Source organism: Fundulus heteroclitus, chromosome 23 (genome assembly GCF_011125445.2).
Source record: "Fundulus heteroclitus isolate FHET01 chromosome 23, MU-UCD_Fhet_4.1, whole genome shotgun sequence".
NCBI lineage: Eukaryota > Metazoa > Chordata > Actinopteri > Cyprinodontiformes > Fundulidae > Fundulus > Fundulus heteroclitus.
This window is the reverse complement of record NC_046383.1, coordinates 20,597,857-20,618,501: the sequence shown is the minus strand read 5'-3', so window position 1 is coordinate 20,618,501 and position 20,645 is coordinate 20,597,857. Positions and strand designations below refer to the sequence as shown.

Here is a 20,645-nt window from a genome sequence, read left to right as displayed (position 1 = left end):
AAGATAAAAGTAATATCATCCAATGGAACAGGAACACAGCCTTACCTCAGACGTCCTCCTCCTGTCAGGGAGCACTAGTGTGTTTGCATGACTTCCAGGTACTATAGTAGATCCTATGCTCATCCTGGGTCCAACCAACATGTACCGTTTGTCTCCAGATCTGTACTGGATGCTGTGACACAGGGTCCCATCATAATTAGTCTCTTGGAGATATTTAGAAGTATAGTCTGGGGATTTGGAGCACTGCATTGCAATCAGCACAATGATGCTGATGATGAACAGAACTGAAACTGATCCCAGAGTGATCATCAGGTAAAAAGTCACGTTAGTATCCTCATCATCCTTTGCTGCACTTTTAACATCAGAAGCTGCAAAAGCCTCTTTGGGCTCCACCAGCTTGACAATCACAGTAGCTGTTGCTGAGAGGGAAACGTTGCCGTTGTCTTTGACCAGGATGACCAGTTTATGCTCAGCCTCGTCTGTCTCTGTGAATGAGCGAAGGGTTCTGATCTGTCCTGTGTAGCGGTCCAAACCAAAGAGGCTGTGGTCAGTAACTTCCTGCAGGGAAAACAGCAACCAGCCGTTATATCCTATATCAGCGTCATAGGCTCTGACTTTGGTCACCAAGTGTCCTGCGTTCACATTGCGGGGAATCTCCTCCACACCTTCAGCAGAACCGTTGGAGCTGACTGGATACAGGATGACTGGAGCGTTGTCGTTCTGGTCCAGGATGAACACATTCACTGTCACGTTGCTGCTCAGGGACGGAGTCCCAGAATCTGAGGCCACAACGTGGAACCGGAAAGTCTTCAGGGTTTCAAAGTCAAAGCTTTTCAGTGCCGATATCTGTCCGTTGTCAGCATGTATGTTCAAAAAGGATGTCATGTCCTTAGGACCACCATCAGCTTTGAGCAAACGATAGGAGAGGACAGCGTTTTCATTTAAGTCCTTGTCAAGCGCGCTGACAGAAAATATAGATTCACCAGGGACATTATTTTCCAATAAATACAATTCAAGAGGATTGTGTAAAAAATCAGGAGTGTTGTCATTTACATCCGACACCTGAATGCTTAAACTTTTTACAGTGGAAAGAGGTGGCTCCCCGCAATCTGTAGCTGTCACTGAAATATCATAATATGATACAGTCTCCCTGTCCAACGTTTCCTTTGTAACTAATGAGTACATGTTTTCTTTGTATGATGGTTTTAACTCAAAAGGCACATTATCTGTGAGATGACAAACGACTTTACCATTTAGACCAGAATCCCTGTCTGTAAAACTGATAAGAGCTATCACAGTGCCATGTTTTGAATCCTCTGGGACCATGCTGGATAAAGATGTAATGTCAATTTCCGGCTTATTGTCATTGACATCCTGAATTTTGATGATCACTCTACAATCAGTGGTCATCGGTGGCTGGCCTTTGTCAGAAGCTTGTATGTCTAATTTGTAAACACTAGCTGTCTCATAATCAATCAATCCGTTTACTCGAATTTCTCCAGTATTAGTATTTAAACTAAATAGTTGTAGCAAATCTGAATTAATATCACTTCCAAAGGCATACTCTACATTAGCGTTTGTTCCCTCATCTAGATCAGTTGCTTCTACTTTAATTATTATTGTATCTTTTACTGCGTTTTCCTGCAACACAGCGGAATAAACCTCCTTTGAAAAAATGGGTCTGTTATCATTTGTATCGAGAACCCTTACTGTAACGTTGAGATGCGCTGATTTTGATGGCGTCCCTCCATCCACAGCAGTTAGAATTAAGCTGTGGTTGGTTTTTTGCTCTCTATCTAGCTGTCTCTGCAAAACTAAGAAGGGGACTTTGTCCTCACCTCTGTCCCTAATTTCCAATTGGAAATTGTCATTTTGACTCAGTTTGTAGCGCTGGATTGAATTTATTCCTACATCTGGATCGCGGGCGCCTGGTAATTGGAATCGAGCACCCGGCGCCGTCAGTTCCGCTATTTCTATTATTTTCTCTTCTTCCGCAAAACTCGGAGCATGGTCGTTTGCATCCGTTATTTCCACCGTGACATAGTGGACTTCAAGTGGGTTTTCAACTACAATTTTTAGGTCGGTTAAACATGCAATATTTCTGTCGCACAGCTGCTCTCTGTCAATGTCCCGGTGAACATATAAATTCCCATTGTTCGGGTTTACCTCAAACAGCGCACCGTGAGCTGCAGACACAATGCGAAAACGCCTGCTTGCCAGGGTGCTGACATCGAGGCCCAAATCCTTGGCCACATTTCCGATCACAGCTCCCACTTTCACCCCTTCTGGAGTGGAATATTTCAGCTGCGCAAAAATCAGCTCCGAGCCGCCAGAAAACAGAAAGAAAAACAGAGCACCAGACCAAGACCTCATTGTGCCGTTTTTTCCGTTGTATCTGTCGGCATAATCCAAAAAAGGGGCGTCCAGAAATTATCTACGTGTTCAAAAAAATCTCCAGTATATCCGAGATTAAACTCCGAGAATCAAAGCAGCGTGGGAAACGAGCGGTTCGCTTCCAAATTTTAAATCGTTCTTTGTGTTCAAACCGGAAAAAATATATATATTATAAGGGGCAGAGCCTACTGGGACTGATTCTAAATCGTTGTCCAATGTAACAATGACACCTAGTGAGGGAATGAATGCACACAGCCTCTGTTGAGGAAAGGGGAAGCATAGAAACTAATTTGCATATTCAGACACCTCCATACACAGCGCCCCAGAACCGACACAAAACTGAGGATTCAAGGTACCTTAAATGCGCAAAATATAATGTGATCCTTAAAAAAATAAAGCAAAAATAATCAAAAAGTTACAGGAGCTATTCCTCACAAAGCAAAGACTGACTGGAAGTGAAAACAATCGCTGTATATGCTGTCACATTAATAATTAAATTTATCGTCATCGCTGAAAAACAGTTTTGTGGTGTGACGATCACACACACACACAGTCTGGAATACTCGCCCTTTCAATATTACAGTCTTCTTCTATTTCAGTTTTTAAGTCCCTTTTAAAAATGCGTTTGTTTTCCTTGGCATTCCCTGGCTACTATTTTATTTGTCTGTGATTATGTTTGCATTCTCAAATTTCGGGATATTTACTTTATTCTACCTATAAAGTGTCTTCAAGTTATAAGGGGCGATTAATTTGACTGCTCTGGGATAATAATTCTTTAGTCTTTTGGATTTCCTCAACATTTTACTAGATAGGAATTTAGTCTGAAACAGGGGTACTGGATTTATTATGGAGTCTGCAGGTGAATAAGTCCGTCAGAGAGAGCCTTATGACAAGTGTTGCAGCAACTTCAGGAAACTAAAAAAGTTGCTGAGAGGCTGAGGTCGGGCCGTTCCTTGTCTGACGCGCTCGTTGACAAAAAGAGGAATCCGCTGAGATCCAATAGTGCTGATGTGTAAACATTATTGACAAAAATAAAGTAAATGAATAACGTATCCAAAATATCTTGACAAAGGTTAATCACAGCGATCTGTATAGCGTTCAACAAAAAATACAGCAGCCTCGCTCACCCACTCTTACCGTGACACACCAACAGGTGAGTAATATGCCCAATTAGCAATCTCCGCCCACATCCTGTTTACCCATACCTCCACAAATAGACAAACAAAAAAAGCTCTAAACCCAGAAGAAACGAACATCAAATGATCTTTTCATTTATGGCTCCTACAACAAGTCAGCACACTGTAAAAGGAAATGGCCTCTAGAACTACTTAAGCTTGACCTCATATCATCAGGATTACACCCAAATCTTTAGAAAAGATACCTGCTGCAACTTGGGTATTGATACGAAATAATACCTCTAATCAAAATGACAAGTGTATTATTATGCTATGTTCAGAGTGTTCTATTATGAAAACCAAAAAAAAAAAGTTATTTATGAAACAATTTTTATTTTACTTAAACAAAAAACATGAAATTAAAAAAGATCACCTTTGGATCAATTCATTTAGATGTTGAATTAGCCTTACCTCCTCAGACGTCCTCCTCCTGTCAGGGAGCACTAGTGTGTTTGCATGACTTCCAGGTACTATAGTAGATCCTATGCTCATCCTGGGTCCAACCAACATGTACCGTTTGTCTCCAGATCTGTACTGGATGCTGTGACACAGGGTCCCATCATAATTAGTCTCTTGGAGATATTTAGAAGTATAGTCTGGGGATTTGGAGCACTGCATTGCTATCAGCACGATGATGCTGATGATGAACAGAACTGAAACTGAGCCCAGAGTGATCATCAGGTAAAAAGTCACATTAGTATCCTCATCATCCTTTGCTGCACTTTTAACATCAGAAGCTGCAAAAGCCTCTTTGGGCTCCACCAGCTTGACAATCACAGTAGCTGTTGCTGAGAGGGAAACGTTGCCGTTGTCTTTGACCAGGATGACCAGTTTATGCTCAGCCTCGTCTGTCTCTGTGAATGAGCGAAGGGTTCTGATCTGTCCTGTGTAGCGGTCCAAACCAAAGAGGCTGTGGTCAGTAACTTCCTGCAGGGAAAACAGCAACCAGCCGTTATATCCTATATCAGCGTCATAGGCTCTGACTTTGGTCACCAAGTGTCCTGCGTTCACATTGCGGGGAATCTCCTCCACACCTTCAGCAGAACCGTTGGAGCTGACTGGATACAGGATGACTGGAGCGTTGTCGTTCTGGTCCAGGATGAACACGTTCACTGTCACGTTGCTGCTCAGGGACGGAGTCCCAGAATCTGAGGCCACAACTTGGAACTGAAAAGTTTTCAAGGTTTCAAAGTCTAAACTTTTCAGCGCTGATATCTGTCCATTTTCTACATTTATGTTAAGGAAGGATGTGATACCATTCTGATTACCATCTCTTGCAATATTATAAGAAATTGCTGCATTTTCACTCAAGTCGTTGTCAGCAGCGCTCACACTGAATATCGACTTTCCGGGCACATTGTTTTCTGGCAGGTAAATATTTATCGGATTTTGGTAGAAATTAGGTTTATTGTCATTTACGTCTGTTACTTGAATGTTAAGTGTTTTTACAGTTGATAACGGTGGGTCACCACAGTCAGTTGCTTTTATAGTTATAACATAATGAGAAATCGCTTCTCGGTCCAAATAACCCTTTGTTACAATTGAATATGTGTTCTCCTTATAAGAAGGCTTCAGTTCAAAAGGAACGTCTGAAATGATGCTTGAAATTAATTTCCCATTGAGGCCTGAATCTTTATCTTTCACACTAATGAGAGAAATCACCGTGCCAGGCTTTGAGTCTTCAGACACAGTATTTGAAAGTGATGTAATATCAATTTCAGGTGGGTTATCATTCACATCTTTTATTTTTACAATAACCCTACACTCGCCTGTTAATGGAGGTGTACCTTTATCTGACGCTTCAATATCCAACTTATAAACATCATTTTCCTCATAGTCAACAGCACCTTTAATTCTGATCTCACCAGTTATTTTATCCAGTTCAAAAATATCATAGACTTTTTTCTTGAGTGTTGTTCCAAGGCGGTATTGAATTTGACTATTACTGCCTTCATCTGGATCAGTTGCGTTTATTCTGAACACTGACGTTCCAACTGGGATATTTTCTTCAATTTCAACTTCATAAGTTTCCATACTAAATTTTGGACGATTATCATTACTGTCGAGAACAATAATTGAAATATTTAACGTCCCAGCTCTTGGAGGTTTGCCTCCATCTGCAGCTGTTAATTGAAGCAAATGCATACTTTTTTGTTCCCTGTCTAGGGATTTTTTTAGCACAAGAAATGGTATTTTATCTTCATCACTTAGACGAATGTCTATTTCAAAATGCTCATTTGCGGTTAAGGTGTACGTACGTATTGAGTTAGAGCCAGCATCGGGATCACGGGCAGCGTGCAGCTGAAGTCGCCTTCCTGGCAGTGTTTGTTCAAATATCTCAAACCTCTGCTCCTTTTCAGGAAAGACCGGGGCGTGATCATTCACATCCTTAATTTCAACAACCACGTAATGTATTTCTAAGGGGTTTTCTGCGATGATCTTCAGCTCCATTAAGCATGCGCCACTTCCCTCACAAAGCTCCTCTCGGTCGATTTTCCGAACAACATAAAGGTCCCCGTTGTCCTGGTTCACATCAAAGAACGCACCGTCCTTTTCAGACACCACACGGAACCGACGGGCCGTCAGAAAATTGATGTCAAGGCCGAGATCCTTCGCAACATTCCCCACAACGGTGCCATCCTTCACCTCTTCTGCAACAGAGTATCTTGTCTCTGCCAAAGCCCGATTGCCAACAAGCAGCATTAAGGCCAAATACAAAGCAAACCAGGCGCAATTCCTCATTTGACTCAGCGGTTCGGTTCCCATTGTCCAGAAGCAGCACAGTAATACCCCAAAGCTTGCTATATAAATGACCGCAGCTGTTTCTAATTTTTGGATTAAAAACCTGGTTACATCGAGTAGAGACCGCAATTTTGATGCCTTCTCCGTTCCATTCGGCCGAAACAAAAGACCTCCGGTGGGGTGGACTGCGTTATGTCTGGTTAGTTAGTATAATGCTGACACCTAGAGGGTGTTTAGGATCGGTGAGATAATAAATTAAGTCTTTATCTTAAAAAAGGGAGGTGAAAACCAATCGGGGGAATTCCTAGAGAGCTGATTTAAAAAACATGAATGAGTAAGCTAAAAAGGGCGAAGAGTGTTTTATTGTCTCCAAAAATGATCAACGTTCAGGTTAAATGGGTGTACTAATCATCAAGAGGGAGAAAATAGTGAAGTCTGAATAACATGTGTTTTTAGTTCAAGAGATTCTGAATAATTTAAATATATTTGAAACATTTGAATAAAGGTTTTAAATATATTCTGAACATTTAAAGGCTTCTGATATTTTGTAAGAATTCTTATCAAATTTTGACAGCTGTCACCTCTTTTTGACTAATGCGTAGTAAAAGCTTTAAGTGCACTATGCAACAAAAGAAAGGAATCAAAAAGAGGTCATCATTAGCATGAGAAAAACATTGCGTTGTGAAGGAGGAGGATTAAACTTTTAGGCATTATTTATCTTTTAAAATGTAGCTTCAAAAGTGGCCAAATTTGGAATAACTTTATTTTTTTCTTGTCTGTAATTTAATGTGTACATATGTATCAGCTAGAAAGAATAATACGCACAGACAGTAAATCGGGCTGAGGAGCTGAATGGCCAGTTCCATTCAGGATTCAGTGCCTGTTCTCAGAAAAGGAATTTGAACAAACGTAAGGAATGCAAAGCAAACCAACAAAACAAACTACCACAGTTAAAAGGTTTTCTCCAGCTTCTTAAATTGTGTGCTTTATGAAGTATCTAAAGATGAGTTTTCTCCGAATTATCGCTGGCCAAAGGGAGATTGGCCAATTGGACAAGTAAAAGTAAAATGACTGATTCTATTTCATATGGCTTTCCCCCTATAAGGCTATCCCTAGCAGGTATCTCCATCGCACTACCCACAAGCCTAAAATTATTGCATCTATAAGTAACCACCGGTATCATAGCACGGCATTAAAAGCAAGAACTGTAAAATGAAACTACACGCCAAAACACAAGACAGCTGAGCGTGCATAATGGAGTTATGTAAAGTAACTGACTAGAGGAATTTCATACAAGATATACATGTAATCATGTAAACATGTTTCAAACTCTTACCTCCTCAGAAGTCCTCCTCCTGTCAGGGAGCACTAGTGTGTTTGCATGACTTCCAGGTACTATAGTAGATCCTATGCTCATTCTGGGTCCAACCAACATGTATCGTTTGTCTCCAGATCTGTACTGGATGCTGTGACACAGGGTCCCATCATAATTAGTCTCTTGGAGATATTTAGAAGTATAGTCTGGGGATTTGGAGCACTGCATTGCTATCAGCACGATGATGCTGATGATGAACAGAACTGAAACTGAGCCCAGAGTGATCATCAGGTAAAAAGTCACATTAGTATCCTCATCATCCTTTGCTGCACTTTTAACATCAGAAGCTGCAAAAGCCTCTTTGGGCTCCACCAGCTTGACAATCACAGTAGCTGTTGCTGAGAGGGAAACGTTGCCGTTGTCTTTGACCAGGATGACCAGTTTATGCTCAGCCTCGTCTGTCTCTGTGAATGAGCGAAGGGTTCTGATCTGTCCTGTGTAGCGGTCCAAACCAAAGAGGCTGTGGTCAGTAACTTCCTGCAGGGAAAACAGCAACCAGCCGTTATATCCTATATCAGCGTCATAGGCTCTGACTTTGGTCACCAAGTGTCCTGCATTCACATTGCGGGGAATCTCCTCCACACCTTCAGCAGAACCGTTGGAGCTGACTGGATACAGGATGACTGGAGCGTTGTCGTTCTGGTCCAGGATGAACACATTCACTGTCACGTTGCTGCTCAGGGACGGAGTCCCAGAATCTGACGCCACAACTTGGAACTGGAAAGTTTTCAGGGTTTCAAAGTCGAAACTTTTCAGCGCAACAATTTGTCCATTTTCTGAGTTAACATTTAAAAATGCAATAATTTTCGACTGGCTTCCCTCCTCTCTGACTAAATGATATTTTACAGCTGCGTTTTCATCCAAGTCTTTATCAGAAGCAGAAACAGAAAATATTGAGTTTCCAGGAACGTTGTTTTCTGTCAGATAAAGTTGAATGGGGTTATGTGAAAATTCTGGTGCATTATCATTTACATCTGACACCTCAATACTCAGAGTTTTAAAAGTAGATAGAGGAGGCTGACCACAGTCTGTAGCTGTTAGGGTTATGTCATATTGAGAAACTGACTCTCGATCCAAATGTTGCTTGACAACTAAAGAGTACATATTTTCTTGAAATGATGGTTTTAAATTAAATGGCGTGTTGTCTGAAAGACTACATATTACCTTACCGTTTAAACCTGAGTCCTGGTCTCTAACACTGATTAAAGAAACCACAGTACCAGGTTTGGAGTTCTCTGAAACCTGCTTAGAAAGAGATGTCACCTCAATTTCTGGTTTGTTGTCATTTTCATCCAGCACTTTGATAAGGACAGTGCAATCTGCACCCAAAGGAGGTGTTCCTTTGTCACTTGCGTGTATTTCTAATTTATAAACTTCAGCTTTTTCAAAATCAATATCTCCTTTTGTTCTGATTTCGCCACTGACTTTATCTAAGCTAAAAATTTCATGTATCTGAGGGTCAAGTTCTCCACCGAAAAAATATTCAACTTCTCCATTCAAACCGTCATCTAGATCGGTAGCATTAACAGTAATTACAATCCGATCCACATTTACATTTTCAGGCAATGTTACTGAGTATACCTCTTGGTTGAATATGGGTTGATTATCGTTTGAATCGAGGACAGTTATTGTGACATTTAGAGTCCCTGATTTTGGAGGATTTCCCCCATCTAATGCTGTTAGAATCAGTTTATGCTCATTTTGTTTTTCTCTATCAAGGGGTTTTTGCAAAACTAAATGTGGTACTTTGTCTTCTCCTCTGTCTCGAATTTGTAAACTGAAATGTTCATTATGACTTAATTTGTACATACGTATAGCATTGCCAGCAACATCTGGATCACGAGCACTTGGCAGCTGGAAACGTCTGCCTGACAGACTGGACTCAGCTATTTCAATTTTTTTTTCATTCTCTTGAAAAGTCGGTGCATTATCATTTATGTCCAAAATTTCTACCCCAACGTAATGTATTTCCATGGGATTCTCAGCTACTAATTTTAGATCCATCAAACACGGCGAAATGCTTTCACAGAGGGTTTCTCTGTCTATATTCTTGTGCACAAACAGTGCGCCATTGTTCTGATTGACTTCAAACTGACCGTCTCTTATTCCTGAAACAATCCGAAATCGTCTGTCCCCCAATGTGCTGATGTCCAGTCCAAGATCCTTTGCGATATTTCCAACAACAGACCCTACTTTTACTTCCTCTGGAATTGAATATTTTATCTGGGCTGAAACCAGTGAAATGCAGCTCAGGATCGCAGACACACGGACGGCTATCCACCAACCCCGCAATCCTCGTCTTTGTCCTTCTTGTCCCATCGTTCCAGTTCAGGGAAAAAAAATAAAAAATAAAAACTCTACTCACAGGCTCGCCAATAAAACGCTCCCCTTAATGAAATAGCATGAGGTAAGATGTAACCAATCTTTATATCGTATCAATTCTATGTAACACAGCGTCGTTTTCTCCTCGTTAGTGTACCGTCTCCTTTCTTGTGACTAGAACATAACCCGTGTGCGGGGGCTGGGTAAACTATAACTCATCAATTTATGCCGAGATGACACTGACACCTTGTGGACTGGACGCACTATGACATTTGCACAAAAATAAACTAAAAGACGTTTACATGTCTTTTTATTGTAACAACCATGTCGCTATTTGCAGATTTGCCAACGCATTTCTAAAAAAAATTGCAACGTAAATAATGTTTTACTACTGAATGAAACTCAATTGAATGGACATGCTGCAGACGTATTGAGGTTTTCTGCTTAAGAAAGCTTTGCATATTAAAAGATCTGATCACTTGATATTTAGTTCAAGAATACGAAAATGAGCAAGGTCTGAATTCCTATAAAAAAGTGGGTTTTTGTTATAATGTACATATAGGCTAATTGAAAGACAGATCCTTTATCGCACATCCTTGTAGTTTTGTTCACTTGGAACCAGAAATGAAATATTTCCAACAGATTTCAAACACACATAAATTATGGTAACTTTGCGACTGGTTAAAATATACAAACTGTGGGACACGCATGTTTGGGTTTTGGTTACTTCTAATAAATTCTGAAATAATTAAAGAGAAATTAATATACTGAGTTTAAAGGCAACAACAAAATTTACCGGGAATATTTCCTCAGCACCATGGACAGTGCTACCAGAAAAGTGGAAATCTTACTCAAGTTTTCCTTTTGGTTATCCCAAACCATGCAGATTTGGTATGAAAAGAATCATTCAAAAGAAGGACAAAATAACCCACCCCACCAATTTTTCACTATAAAACATTTCAGAATTTCTGCAGCACAGTCAGGAGGAACATTTACATACACTCAAAAAAAGAAGAAAACTGGATGTCTGTCACCTCATCCTGGGTCTAACATATTGCTTCTACTATATCAATGAAATGGTGCTTGATGTTAGAAACGTTTCCAAAATATGCAGTTATAAGTTAAAATAAAACAACGTGAAACAACAGGTTAAATCAACTTAATTTTATCGGGTTAAGATTGCGAATCATTTCCACTTACAACCCCGGAGCAGTAGGTGGCAGTAATGTGCTAATTCTTGACTAGTAGTTTATCCTTTAAGCATTTTTCTTTGAACACTGTCGCCATGATCACATCGTGCATAATCTTATAACCAGCTTTGATTTGTTTTCAGGTAATCAGAAAACTCTAACTGCAGAAACCTTATGGCAATTGTTAAATGGTTTTGTCTATGTATAGGAATATAGTGTTTCATTTCCCATGTTGAGTCATATAAGATGTTAACTTGGGTGCAGGGTCAACGGTGGGCTCAAATTTCCTCACTCAGCAGCAAAATCTGTCAGTTTTTCTTTTCTTTAAGCAGACATTACATGATGCATTGACATTTAGACACAGACGTTTTAGACTGTATTCTATATTTTCACTGCTACATGTTTTCAAGCAATTGCAAAAAAAAAAAAAAAAAAAAAAAAAAAAGCCAGTTTTGCCTTCTCTGGTCAAGTGTTCTTGCAACAAATCCAGTTTGCCATGTGTTTTTGTTATCCAAGCTTGACACCAGCGGGAGGTTTATGGGTTGACAAATGTTTTAAATTGTGAAATATACTCTGTTCAGTATGATGCATTTTCTAAATATTTACTTTTGTGTTCATTAAAAGTTATTTATCACGGTTCGCCTTTGTTTTGTTGGCCCAGCACATTCATTTATATACTGTACTGTTTTAAAAAGTAGTTGTAACTACCCTCTTAAATTTAGTAACTAATGGAAGATATACAAGTTTAAATGGACCAGGGAAATTATGGTAGTTCATAACATTAAAAATTGTGGGGTTGATCTCCAACAGTAATGAGGCAACCTAAAAGAGGGAGATTGAAATCTTGAAAACACATCTGGCCCATCAACTCTTCAAGCTCCTAAAAATCTAAACCCACTCATACCTTTATGTCAAGACTGAAAAACAGCTGTGCAGCTGTTAAATTGGCTATGGTGCTACACACACACACACACACACACACACACACACACACACAGGCCATCTCTCTGCCACACATGACCCTCCCCCGATTTTAAGTGGAATATACATTATAATGATACATCCAACTCATTTCTAGCCATCGTCCTTTACATTCACTCTTAATACTGATTTCTTCACTGTTTATTCATGCATAGTTGCTTGTTTAATTTATGGTTAATAACTTTCTCTGCAGTTCATTTTTTTCTAACCTAAAACTTGTTTATAAATGTCCATACCACATAGATTCTTCAGACTCTTAAACTGGGTTATACTTATTTTTAGTGTAGTGTTTATTCTATTGCTTATTTTTCACTTTGTTATTTTGTCTTTATTCATTGTATCTCTTGGTGCGGAAACCACCACAGGTTTGTTGTAATGCTGACAACTGTGCGAAATAAAATTCTTAACTTGTTTACAATTAAATATCCAGTTGGATTGATCCTTGGTAATAATGTAACAGCAACGCAAATGCACCATGTTCACCCAACATTTACATGTAGGCCATTCAACCAAATTGTTGGTTCCAATAGGAAAGCATTTTATTTACATGTATTAAAAATTATTTGCACAATTTTACCACATTATGGGAGCAGGCTATTTTTTGAGAGTAAAATGAGATGTTTGGAAAACCTTTCGCCACCTGCATATATTGCAAATTAAAGTAAATCTTACCTCCTCAGACGTCCTCCTCCTGTCAGGGAGCACTAGTGTGTTTGCATGACTTCCAGGTACTATAGTAGATCCTATGCTCATCCTGGGTCCAACCAACATGTACCGTTTGTCTCCAGATCTGTACTGGATGCTGTGACACAGGGTCCCATCATAATTAGTCTCTTGGAGATATTTAGAAGTATAGTCTGGGGATTTGGAGCACTGCATTGCAATCAGCACGATGATGCTGATGATGAACAGAACTGAAACTGAGCCCAGAGTGATCATCAGGTAAAAAGTCACATTAGTATCCTCATCATCCTTTGCTGCACTTTTAACATCAGAAGCTGCAAAAGCCTCTTTGGGCTCCACCAGCTTGACAATCACAGTAGCTGTTGCTGAGAGGGAAACGTTGCCGTTGTCTTTGACCAGGATGAGCAGTTTATGCTCAGCCTCGTCTGTCTCTGTGAATGAGCGAAGGGTTCTGATCTGTCCTGTGTAGCGGTCCAAACCAAAGAGGCTGTGGTCAGTGACTTCCTGCAGGGAAAACAGCAACCAGCCGTTATATCCTATATCAGCATCATAGGCTCTGACTTTGGTCACCAAGTGTCCTGCGTTCACATTGCGGGGAATCTCCTCCACACCTTCAGCAGAACCGTTGGAGCTGACTGGATACAGGATGACTGGAGCGTTGTCGTTCTGGTCCAGGATGAACACGTTCACTGTCACGTTGCTGCTCAGGGACGGAGTCCCAGAATCTGAGGCCACAACTTGGAACCGGAAAGTTTTCACGGTTTCAAAGTCGAAACTTTTCAGCGCAACAATTTGTCCATTTTCTGAGTTAACATTTAAAAATGCAATAATTTTCGACTGGCTTCCCTCCTCTCTGACTAAATGATATTTTACAGCCGCATTTTCATCCAAGTCTTTATCAGAAGCAGAAACAGAAAATATTGAGTTTCCAGGAACGTTGTTTTCTGTCAGATAAAGTTGAATGGGGTTATGTGAAAATTCTGGTGCATTATCATTTACATCTGACACCTCAATACTCAGAGTTTTAAAAGTAGATAGAGGAGGTTGACCACAGTCTGTAGCTGTTAGGGTTATGTCATAATGAGAAACTGACTCTCGATCCAAATGTTGCTTGACAACTAAAGAGTACATATTTTCTTGAAATGATGGCTTTAAATTAAATGGTGTGTTTTCTGAAAGACTACATATTACTTTACCATTTAAACCTGAGTCCTGGTCTCTAACACTGATTAAAGAAACCACAGTACCAGGTTTGGAGTTCTCTGAAACCTGCTTAGAAAGGGATGTCACCTCAATTTCTGGTTTGTTGTCATTTTCATCAAGCACTTTAATGATCACCCTACAGTCACTACTCATTGGAGGATGTCCTTTGTCAGATGCCTGAACATCAAACTTAAAAACATCAGCTTCCTCAAAGTCAATTGCTCCTTTTATTCTAATTTCACCCGTAACTTTGTCTAAGCTAAATGTTTCATAAATTTTAGGGTCAAGTTCACTACCAAAAATGTATTCAATATCTTTGTTTACTCCTTCATCCAGATCAGTTGCATTAACAGTAACAACACTCATGCCAACTTTTGCATTTTCTGGAATCGTCACTGAGTATACTTCCTGACTAAATGTAGGGTGGTTATCGTTTGAATCCAGAACAACTACTGTAACATTTACAGTGCCTGATCTCGGAGGATTTCCGCCATCTACAGCTGTCAGAATCAGGTTGTGCTCTTTGTTTTTTTCTCTATCAAGGGACTTTTGCAAAACCAAAAACGGTATCTTATCCTCTCCTCTGTCTCGAATTTGTAAGCTGAAATGTTCATTATGGGTCAATTTGTAACTACGCACCGTATTTAGAGCAACATCTGGATCGAGGGCAGAGGGTAGCTGGAAACGTTTGCCTGGCGGAGTTGACTCATAGATTTCGAATATTTTTTCTTTCTCCTGAAAGGTCGGAGGATTATCATTCACGTCCGTGATTTCCACTCCAACGTAGTGTATCTCCATTGGATCTTCTGCCACCATTTTCAGGTTAATCATACACGGAGAAATGCTTTCGCAGAGCCTCTCTCTGTCTATTGTCTCATGCACGTACAGAGCGCCATTGTTCGGGTTCACTTTAAACTGAACATCATCGGCCCCCGAAACAATACGGAACTGCCTCTCCTCCAACGTAGAGACGTCCAACCCAAGGTCCTTTGCGACATTCCCAACAACAGATCCCACATTCACCTGCTCAGGAATTGAATACTTTATCTGCGCCGAGATCCGCTGCACGCACCCGAGCACCACAGAGAGGCTGAGGGCCACCCACCAACACCTTATTCCCCGGCTTTGTCCTTCTGCTCCCATTGTTTCCGATTCAAACCAAAAAAAAAAATATGAAAGAAAAAAAATATCCACTCACAGCTCGTTACAAAAAACAAATTATCTTAGTGGCGAAGTATCTTGTTGAAATAGACTCCATGTTTCTGACCGATCCGCGCTGTGGTGAAGATGACGCGTATCTTCATTTAAAACCGCATTTACTCCGCCGCCTGAAACAGGCTTTCAGCAACGGGCAGGGCTAGCCCCGTAACAACACAACATCACAGTTTATGCTGGAATGACACTGGCACCTTGTGGACTGATCACATATAGACAGTTTATCACGGAAGTCGCTACCCCGTTTTGACAAAGCGTTTTTATTATTATTATTGAGCCATTCATTTTATTAAATTGTGCGTCCATGTTTCTTAACATGTTTCAAAAGGTTTTGGTTATTCAACAGGCATGTATTAACTCACTCGTCCCCGTTGTATTCATATTATGGCTGGAGGATTTACTCGGTTATTTTATAGACATAACGGACGGGGGTAAGATTGGAATGACCCCCCCCCCCAAAAAAAAAAAAAAAAATCTGTGCCCCTTGACACACGCCTTTTCAGCCGCTACGCCGTTTAATCCATTATTTACATGTTTATGACTGAGAACCTTCATCAACTCATTTACATGTTGTAACGTCCTTTTCCGAGCCATCTTTAAACGCACCATTAGCGATCTCTGCCGTGGACCGCAGACGGGAGACATAGCAGGTGGGTGAGCCGCGCTTCAGTGTGCGCAGGCGTGTCAGCAAACCAGCCAAAGCCAGCAAAAAGCAGAAAACTTTAAACATTTATTTTCAAAAATAACCCGTGAAAACTGAGTAATGCTGTTGCATGCATTGTTACCTCTGTGTTACATCCCTTGCTAGTTAGTTCGTTGTTTATTTATTTGTTAAATATTTATTTATCAGATATTATTTGACTTCGGCATCATTTGTTTTCATAAAGGAAGCATGAATACATCATGCCATTTTTTTGGTCTTGATTAAGTTTGCACATCTGGCTAAAATGTGGATTTTAGTATTTTGTCAGTTTTAGTGTTCATGCCAATAAATTAAAATGATGTGGTTTATTACCGTTACCTTGTCACTCCCATTCCATATTGTGTGATAAGTTTCTGCCATGTTCAATTGTTAATGGAATTTATAACATTTCCTTACCATTCCTGTAAGCAAATAATTACAATAATTTGCTTACAGGAATGTTTTTTTTTTTTTACCAACCATATCATGTTCGGTGTTTTTATTTGGCACCTTATGGTCTGGCTACATGCCCTGTAGATGTCAGAGGTTCATTGTGTCTGAACCAGAATTTGGCAGGTAAAACTTTAGAATTTGTTAGTTTAAAGAATTAAAGTTGGTCCCCCGGTGTTGCTGAGAGGCTGTTGGTCATTATGTGGTTCCTTAGCCGAGAGGTGCGATTGAAAGCGAGAGCATAATAAATCACCCAATAGACCTCTGAAAAATATGCCCCCCTCACTTCTGAGATTATGGTTATACCCTTGGACATGTCCTCATACAATTAATGTGAAAAAAAAAATGAAACAAAGCGTGATAAATCTCATATATGATATTCAGAAACGCTTGATAAACAATCTGGAATCCAGAACTAAAACAATGCCGCCTCACATTTGTATAGTTATAAAAAGTGCTTTGCAAAATCATTTAGTAGCATTTTAAGCTTGTCATGCTCTAAAATTTATTATATATTAAAACATTCAGCAATTGCTAAAAAAAAAAAACCTAGAGAAGCATGTTTTGCATTTCCCTCAAATGAAAAAAAGAACTACATTATGACCAAGAGTTAACATTTTTGGGGTAACAATTGTTTCATGTTATTCCAAAAGAAGAGTACAAATATGTCCATAATAATACATTTAAATCAAATCATAGTTATATCAATATTTACCAAAATGCGTCTGGCCTTCCAAAACTCCAAGCTAAAAAAAAATTAATAACTGTGGTAGCAAAACACATACAAAGCAGACCGCTGTATACAAGTAAACAAAAACCATCCTTACCTCCTCAGACGTCCTCCTCCTGTCAGGGAGCACTAGTGTGTTTGCATGACTTCCAGGTACTATAGTAGATCCTATGCTCATCCTGGGTCCAACCAACATGTACCGTTTGTCTCCAGATCTGTACTGGATGCTGTGACACAGGGTCCCATCATAATTAGTCTCTTGGAGATATTTAGAAGTATAGTCTGGGGATTTGGAGCACTGCATTGCAATCAGCACGATGATGCTGATGATGAACAGAACTGAAACTGAGCCCAGAGTGATCATCAGGTAAAAAGTCACATTAGTATCCTCATCATCCTTTGCTGCACTTTTAACATCAGAAGCTGCAAAAGCCTCTCTGGGCTCCACCAGCTTGACAATCACAGTAGCTGTTGCTGAGAGGGAAACGTTGCCGTTGTCTTTGACCAGGATGACCAGTTTATGCTCAGCCTCGTCTGTCTCTGTGAATGAGCGAAGGGTTCTGATCTGTCCTGTGTAGCGGTCCAAACCAAAGAGGCTGTGGTCAGTAACTTCCTGCAGGGAAAACAGCAACCAGCCGTTATATCCTATATCAGCGTCATAGGCTCTGACTTTGGTCACCAAGTGTCCTGCGTTCACATTGCGGGGAATCTCCTCCACACCTTCAGCAGAACCGTTGGAGCTGACTGGATACAGGATGACTGGAGCGTTGTCGTTCTGGTCCAGGATGAACACGTTCACTGTCACGTTGCTGCTCAGGGACGGAGTCCCAGAATCTGAGGCCACAACTTGGAACCGGAACGTTTTCAGGGTTTCAAAGTCGAAACTTTTCAGCGCAGATATCTGTCCATTTTCTGAATGGATATTCAGGAAAGGAGCCATATCACCCTGAACCGCATCGGCTTTCCCAATGCTGTACGTTATTACTGCATTTTCATTCAGGTCTTTATCAGAGGCGGTTATCGAAAATATTGACGCGCCTGGAGCGTTGTTTTCGACTAGGTAGATTTCGAATGGATCCTGACTGAAAACTGGCCTGTTGTCATTTATATCTGACACCTGAATTTGCAGCATCTTTGCTGCTGAACGTCTGGGTTCCCCACAGTCAGTGGCAGTTATGGTGATGTCATAATGTGATCCAGCCTCCCGGTCTAATCGTGCCTTTGTAACCAGTGAGTACATGTTCTCTTCAATCGACGGAGTCAAATCAAATGGAACATTTTCCGATATTTTACAAATAACTTTTCCATTCACCCCCGAATCTCTGTCTGTGACACTGATGAGCGAGACAACAGTGCCAGGCTTGGAATCCTCCGGTATTTGACTGGACAGTGATGTTATTTCAATTTCGGGGTCATTATCATTCAAATCTTTTAACTTTATCACCACTCTACTTTCCCCTGTCCAGGGAGGCTGGCCTTTATCCGAAGCCTGCAGATCTAACCTGTATATCTCAGCCTCCTCAAAGTCCACCTTCCCTTTTACTCGAATTTCACCAGAGATATTATCTAACTCAAATATATCATACACCTTTTTCTTTTGCGTTTTTCCGAATGTGTACTCAATCGCACCGTTCGTGCCTTCGTCTGAATCTGTTGCGTTTACTTTGACTACAAGAGTTCCCAGCGGAGCATTTTCATTTAAAGACACAGTATAAATATCTTTGCTAAACACAGGACGATTATCATTTACATCTAGTACAGTTATGGTTAAATTGAGGTTTCCAGATTTGGGCGGCGCGCCCCCATCCAGGGCCGTCAACACTAACTGATGTTCTGCTTTGCGTTCTCTGTCTAAAGGTTTCTTAAGCAATAAAAACGGTATTTTGTCCTCCTCGCCTTCCTTGACTTCAATTTCGAAATAATCATTTTGACTTAACCTATACAGTCGAACTGACTGCGAGCCATAATCAGGATCTCTAGCTGCATGAATCTGGAAACGAGTGCCCGGTGGGGTGTTCTCTGCTATTTCCAGCCGCTGCTCGGTTTCGGGAAAAGACGGGGAATGGTCGTTGATGTCGGTTATTTCTACACTAACATAATGTATTTCAAGTGGGCTTTCAATAACAATTTTAAGGTTTATCAAACAGACCTTGGTTCCATCACAGAGCTCTTCCCGGTCCATATCCTGCGCGACGTGCAGCACTCCGCTTTTCTGATTTAATTCAAACAGAGAGTGGTTCGGACCCGAAACAATGCGAAATCGCCTGCTTGTCAAGGTGCTGATATCAAGCCCCAAGTCCTTGCCAACATTTCCTACAGGAGAGCCGACATTTACATGTTCAGGAACCGAATATTTGAGCTGAGCCAAAATCACATCCACAGAGCACAGAAACAAAATCCCGGGAAACCACCAACAGATCTGTCGGCGCCTTTGTCTTCCTCCTCTCATCGTGAAGCAAATAAAACGGATTTTTTTTTTCCTTTCTCAAAACAAACACGGCGATCTGATTTTTCATTGAGCCATTCCGGTTACAGAAGAGTCCCGTATCTCATCCCAAAGACTTTTGTGCGTAAAACAGATGCTCTGTCCTCCTTTTTACATCAGTCCTGCTGCGATGCGTATTCCATCCGCACACCGCTTTCATCGGATGAAGCAACAAAAGGCAGAGCCTTTAAAAATAAGCCACAACCACAATTGTCAAGGCCGTACTGACACCAAGTGGTAACGAGAAAATAATGCGACATGAAACCGGGAATCCCCCGTTCCTCCCGTCTACTGAACGTCCCTCTATAATCCCAAACCAAATGCCTCAGAGAAAAAAATGTAATGGATCACCAGACGATGAAAACACGTTCTCGTTAAGCCTTTTGGGGCTCAAATGAGTGTTTACTGAGCACTTAATTTTATCACAAATATGTTGATAAAATTACCAAATTGTTGGTTGGTTTAAACAAGTTCCCTTTAAACACGACTAATCCCGATATCGCAGGATCTGTGCAAAAAATTGAAAGAACTAAACTCTCGTTTCTACAGAAATGAACATCAGTCTTGCAAATAAATTTAGCCGTCGCATTTATTCATTCATTCTTTCTTTTTTCATTAAATCTTTCATTCATTCATTCCTACGCTCGTTCGTAATGCATTTACTCAAAATGCAAACATATAAAAAATGTACAATTTTTAAGTCGGAAATGAAATTAGATCAAATCAATATCAATGAAACTGACGTAGAAACCTATTCAAGAAGTCCTCTTAATTTACAAAGAAAAGTCCATCACTTGTGTGTGTGTGCGTGTGTGTGTGTGTGTGTGTGTGTGTGTGGGGGGGGGGGGGGGGTTCTATAGGAGACTATTTAGCTACATAAGGAAAGTATTTTTAAAAAATATTTAAATACTTATATTTTTCGTTCTTCCACTCTCAAAAAATATTTAAATATTTAAATATTTAAAAACTTTATAATGCCTTTCCAGAGAAATATGATGTTGATTTTAGCTTTGAAGC

General features: G+C 40.4%; 5 protein-coding genes across 5 annotated transcripts; all 5 read right to left on the bottom strand.

The window, feature by feature from the left end:
* Window positions 1-2,438, bottom strand: LOC110367549 (protocadherin alpha-3). The gene has a single exon (XM_021313644.2). The coding sequence runs from the start codon at window positions 2,371-2,373 to the stop codon at window positions 16-18; it is 2,358 nt and encodes a 785-aa protein (XP_021169319.2). The 5' UTR covers window positions 2,374-2,438; the 3' UTR covers window positions 1-15.
* A 1,500-nt stretch (window positions 2,439-3,938) lies between these two features.
* On the bottom strand, window positions 3,939-6,491 carry LOC110367550 (protocadherin alpha-8). Its single transcript, XM_036127687.1, has one exon. The coding sequence runs from the start codon at window positions 6,333-6,335 to the stop codon at window positions 3,939-3,941; it is 2,397 nt and encodes a 798-aa protein (XP_035983580.1). The 5' UTR covers window positions 6,336-6,491.
* Window positions 6,492-7,635: 1,144 nt separating this feature from the next.
* LOC118557355 (protocadherin alpha-7-like) lies at window positions 7,636-10,209 on the bottom strand. The gene has a single exon (XM_036127253.1). It carries the CDS (start codon window positions 10,003-10,005, stop codon window positions 7,636-7,638), a length of 2,370 nt encoding a protein of 789 aa, XP_035983146.1. The 5' UTR covers window positions 10,006-10,209.
* A 2,564-nt stretch (window positions 10,210-12,773) lies between these two features.
* On the bottom strand, window positions 12,774-15,410 carry LOC118557535 (protocadherin alpha-8-like). Its single transcript, XM_036127686.1, has one exon. It carries the CDS (start codon window positions 15,207-15,209, stop codon window positions 12,774-12,776), a length of 2,436 nt encoding a protein of 811 aa, XP_035983579.1. The 5' UTR covers window positions 15,210-15,410.
* Window positions 15,290-19,715, bottom strand: LOC105925038 (protocadherin alpha-13). Its single transcript, XM_036127685.1, has 2 exons — window positions 17,232-19,715; window positions 15,290-15,364 (listed from the first exon to the last, which is right to left on the bottom strand). Exons 1-2 carry the CDS (start codon window positions 19,590-19,592, stop codon window positions 15,290-15,292), a joined length of 2,436 nt encoding a protein of 811 aa, XP_035983578.1. The 5' UTR covers window positions 19,593-19,715.
* Window positions 19,716-20,645: the final 930 nt, after the last annotated feature.

Coding starts and splice junctions, on each gene's coding strand:
- LOC118557535 (XM_036127686.1), bottom strand. CDS start 15,209: ATGGGAGCAGAAGGACAAAGCCGGGGAATAAGGTGTTGGTGGGTGGCC.
- LOC105925038 (XM_036127685.1), bottom strand. CDS start 19,592: ATGAGAGGAGGAAGACAAAGGCGCCGACAGATCTGTTGGTGGTTTCCC. Junction 15,365..17,231: donor CGTCTGAGGAGGTAAGGATG/GTTTTTGTTTAC, acceptor TTTTAAATGAAG/ATACGCGTCATCTTCACCAC.
- LOC110367550 (XM_036127687.1), bottom strand. CDS start 6,335: ATGGGAACCGAACCGCTGAGTCAAATGAGGAATTGCGCCTGGTTTGCT.
- LOC118557355 (XM_036127253.1), bottom strand. CDS start 10,005: ATGGGACAAGAAGGACAAAGACGAGGATTGCGGGGTTGGTGGATAGCC.
- LOC110367549 (XM_021313644.2), bottom strand. CDS start 2,373: ATGAGGTCTTGGTCTGGTGCTCTGTTTTTCTTTCTGTTTTCTGGCGGC.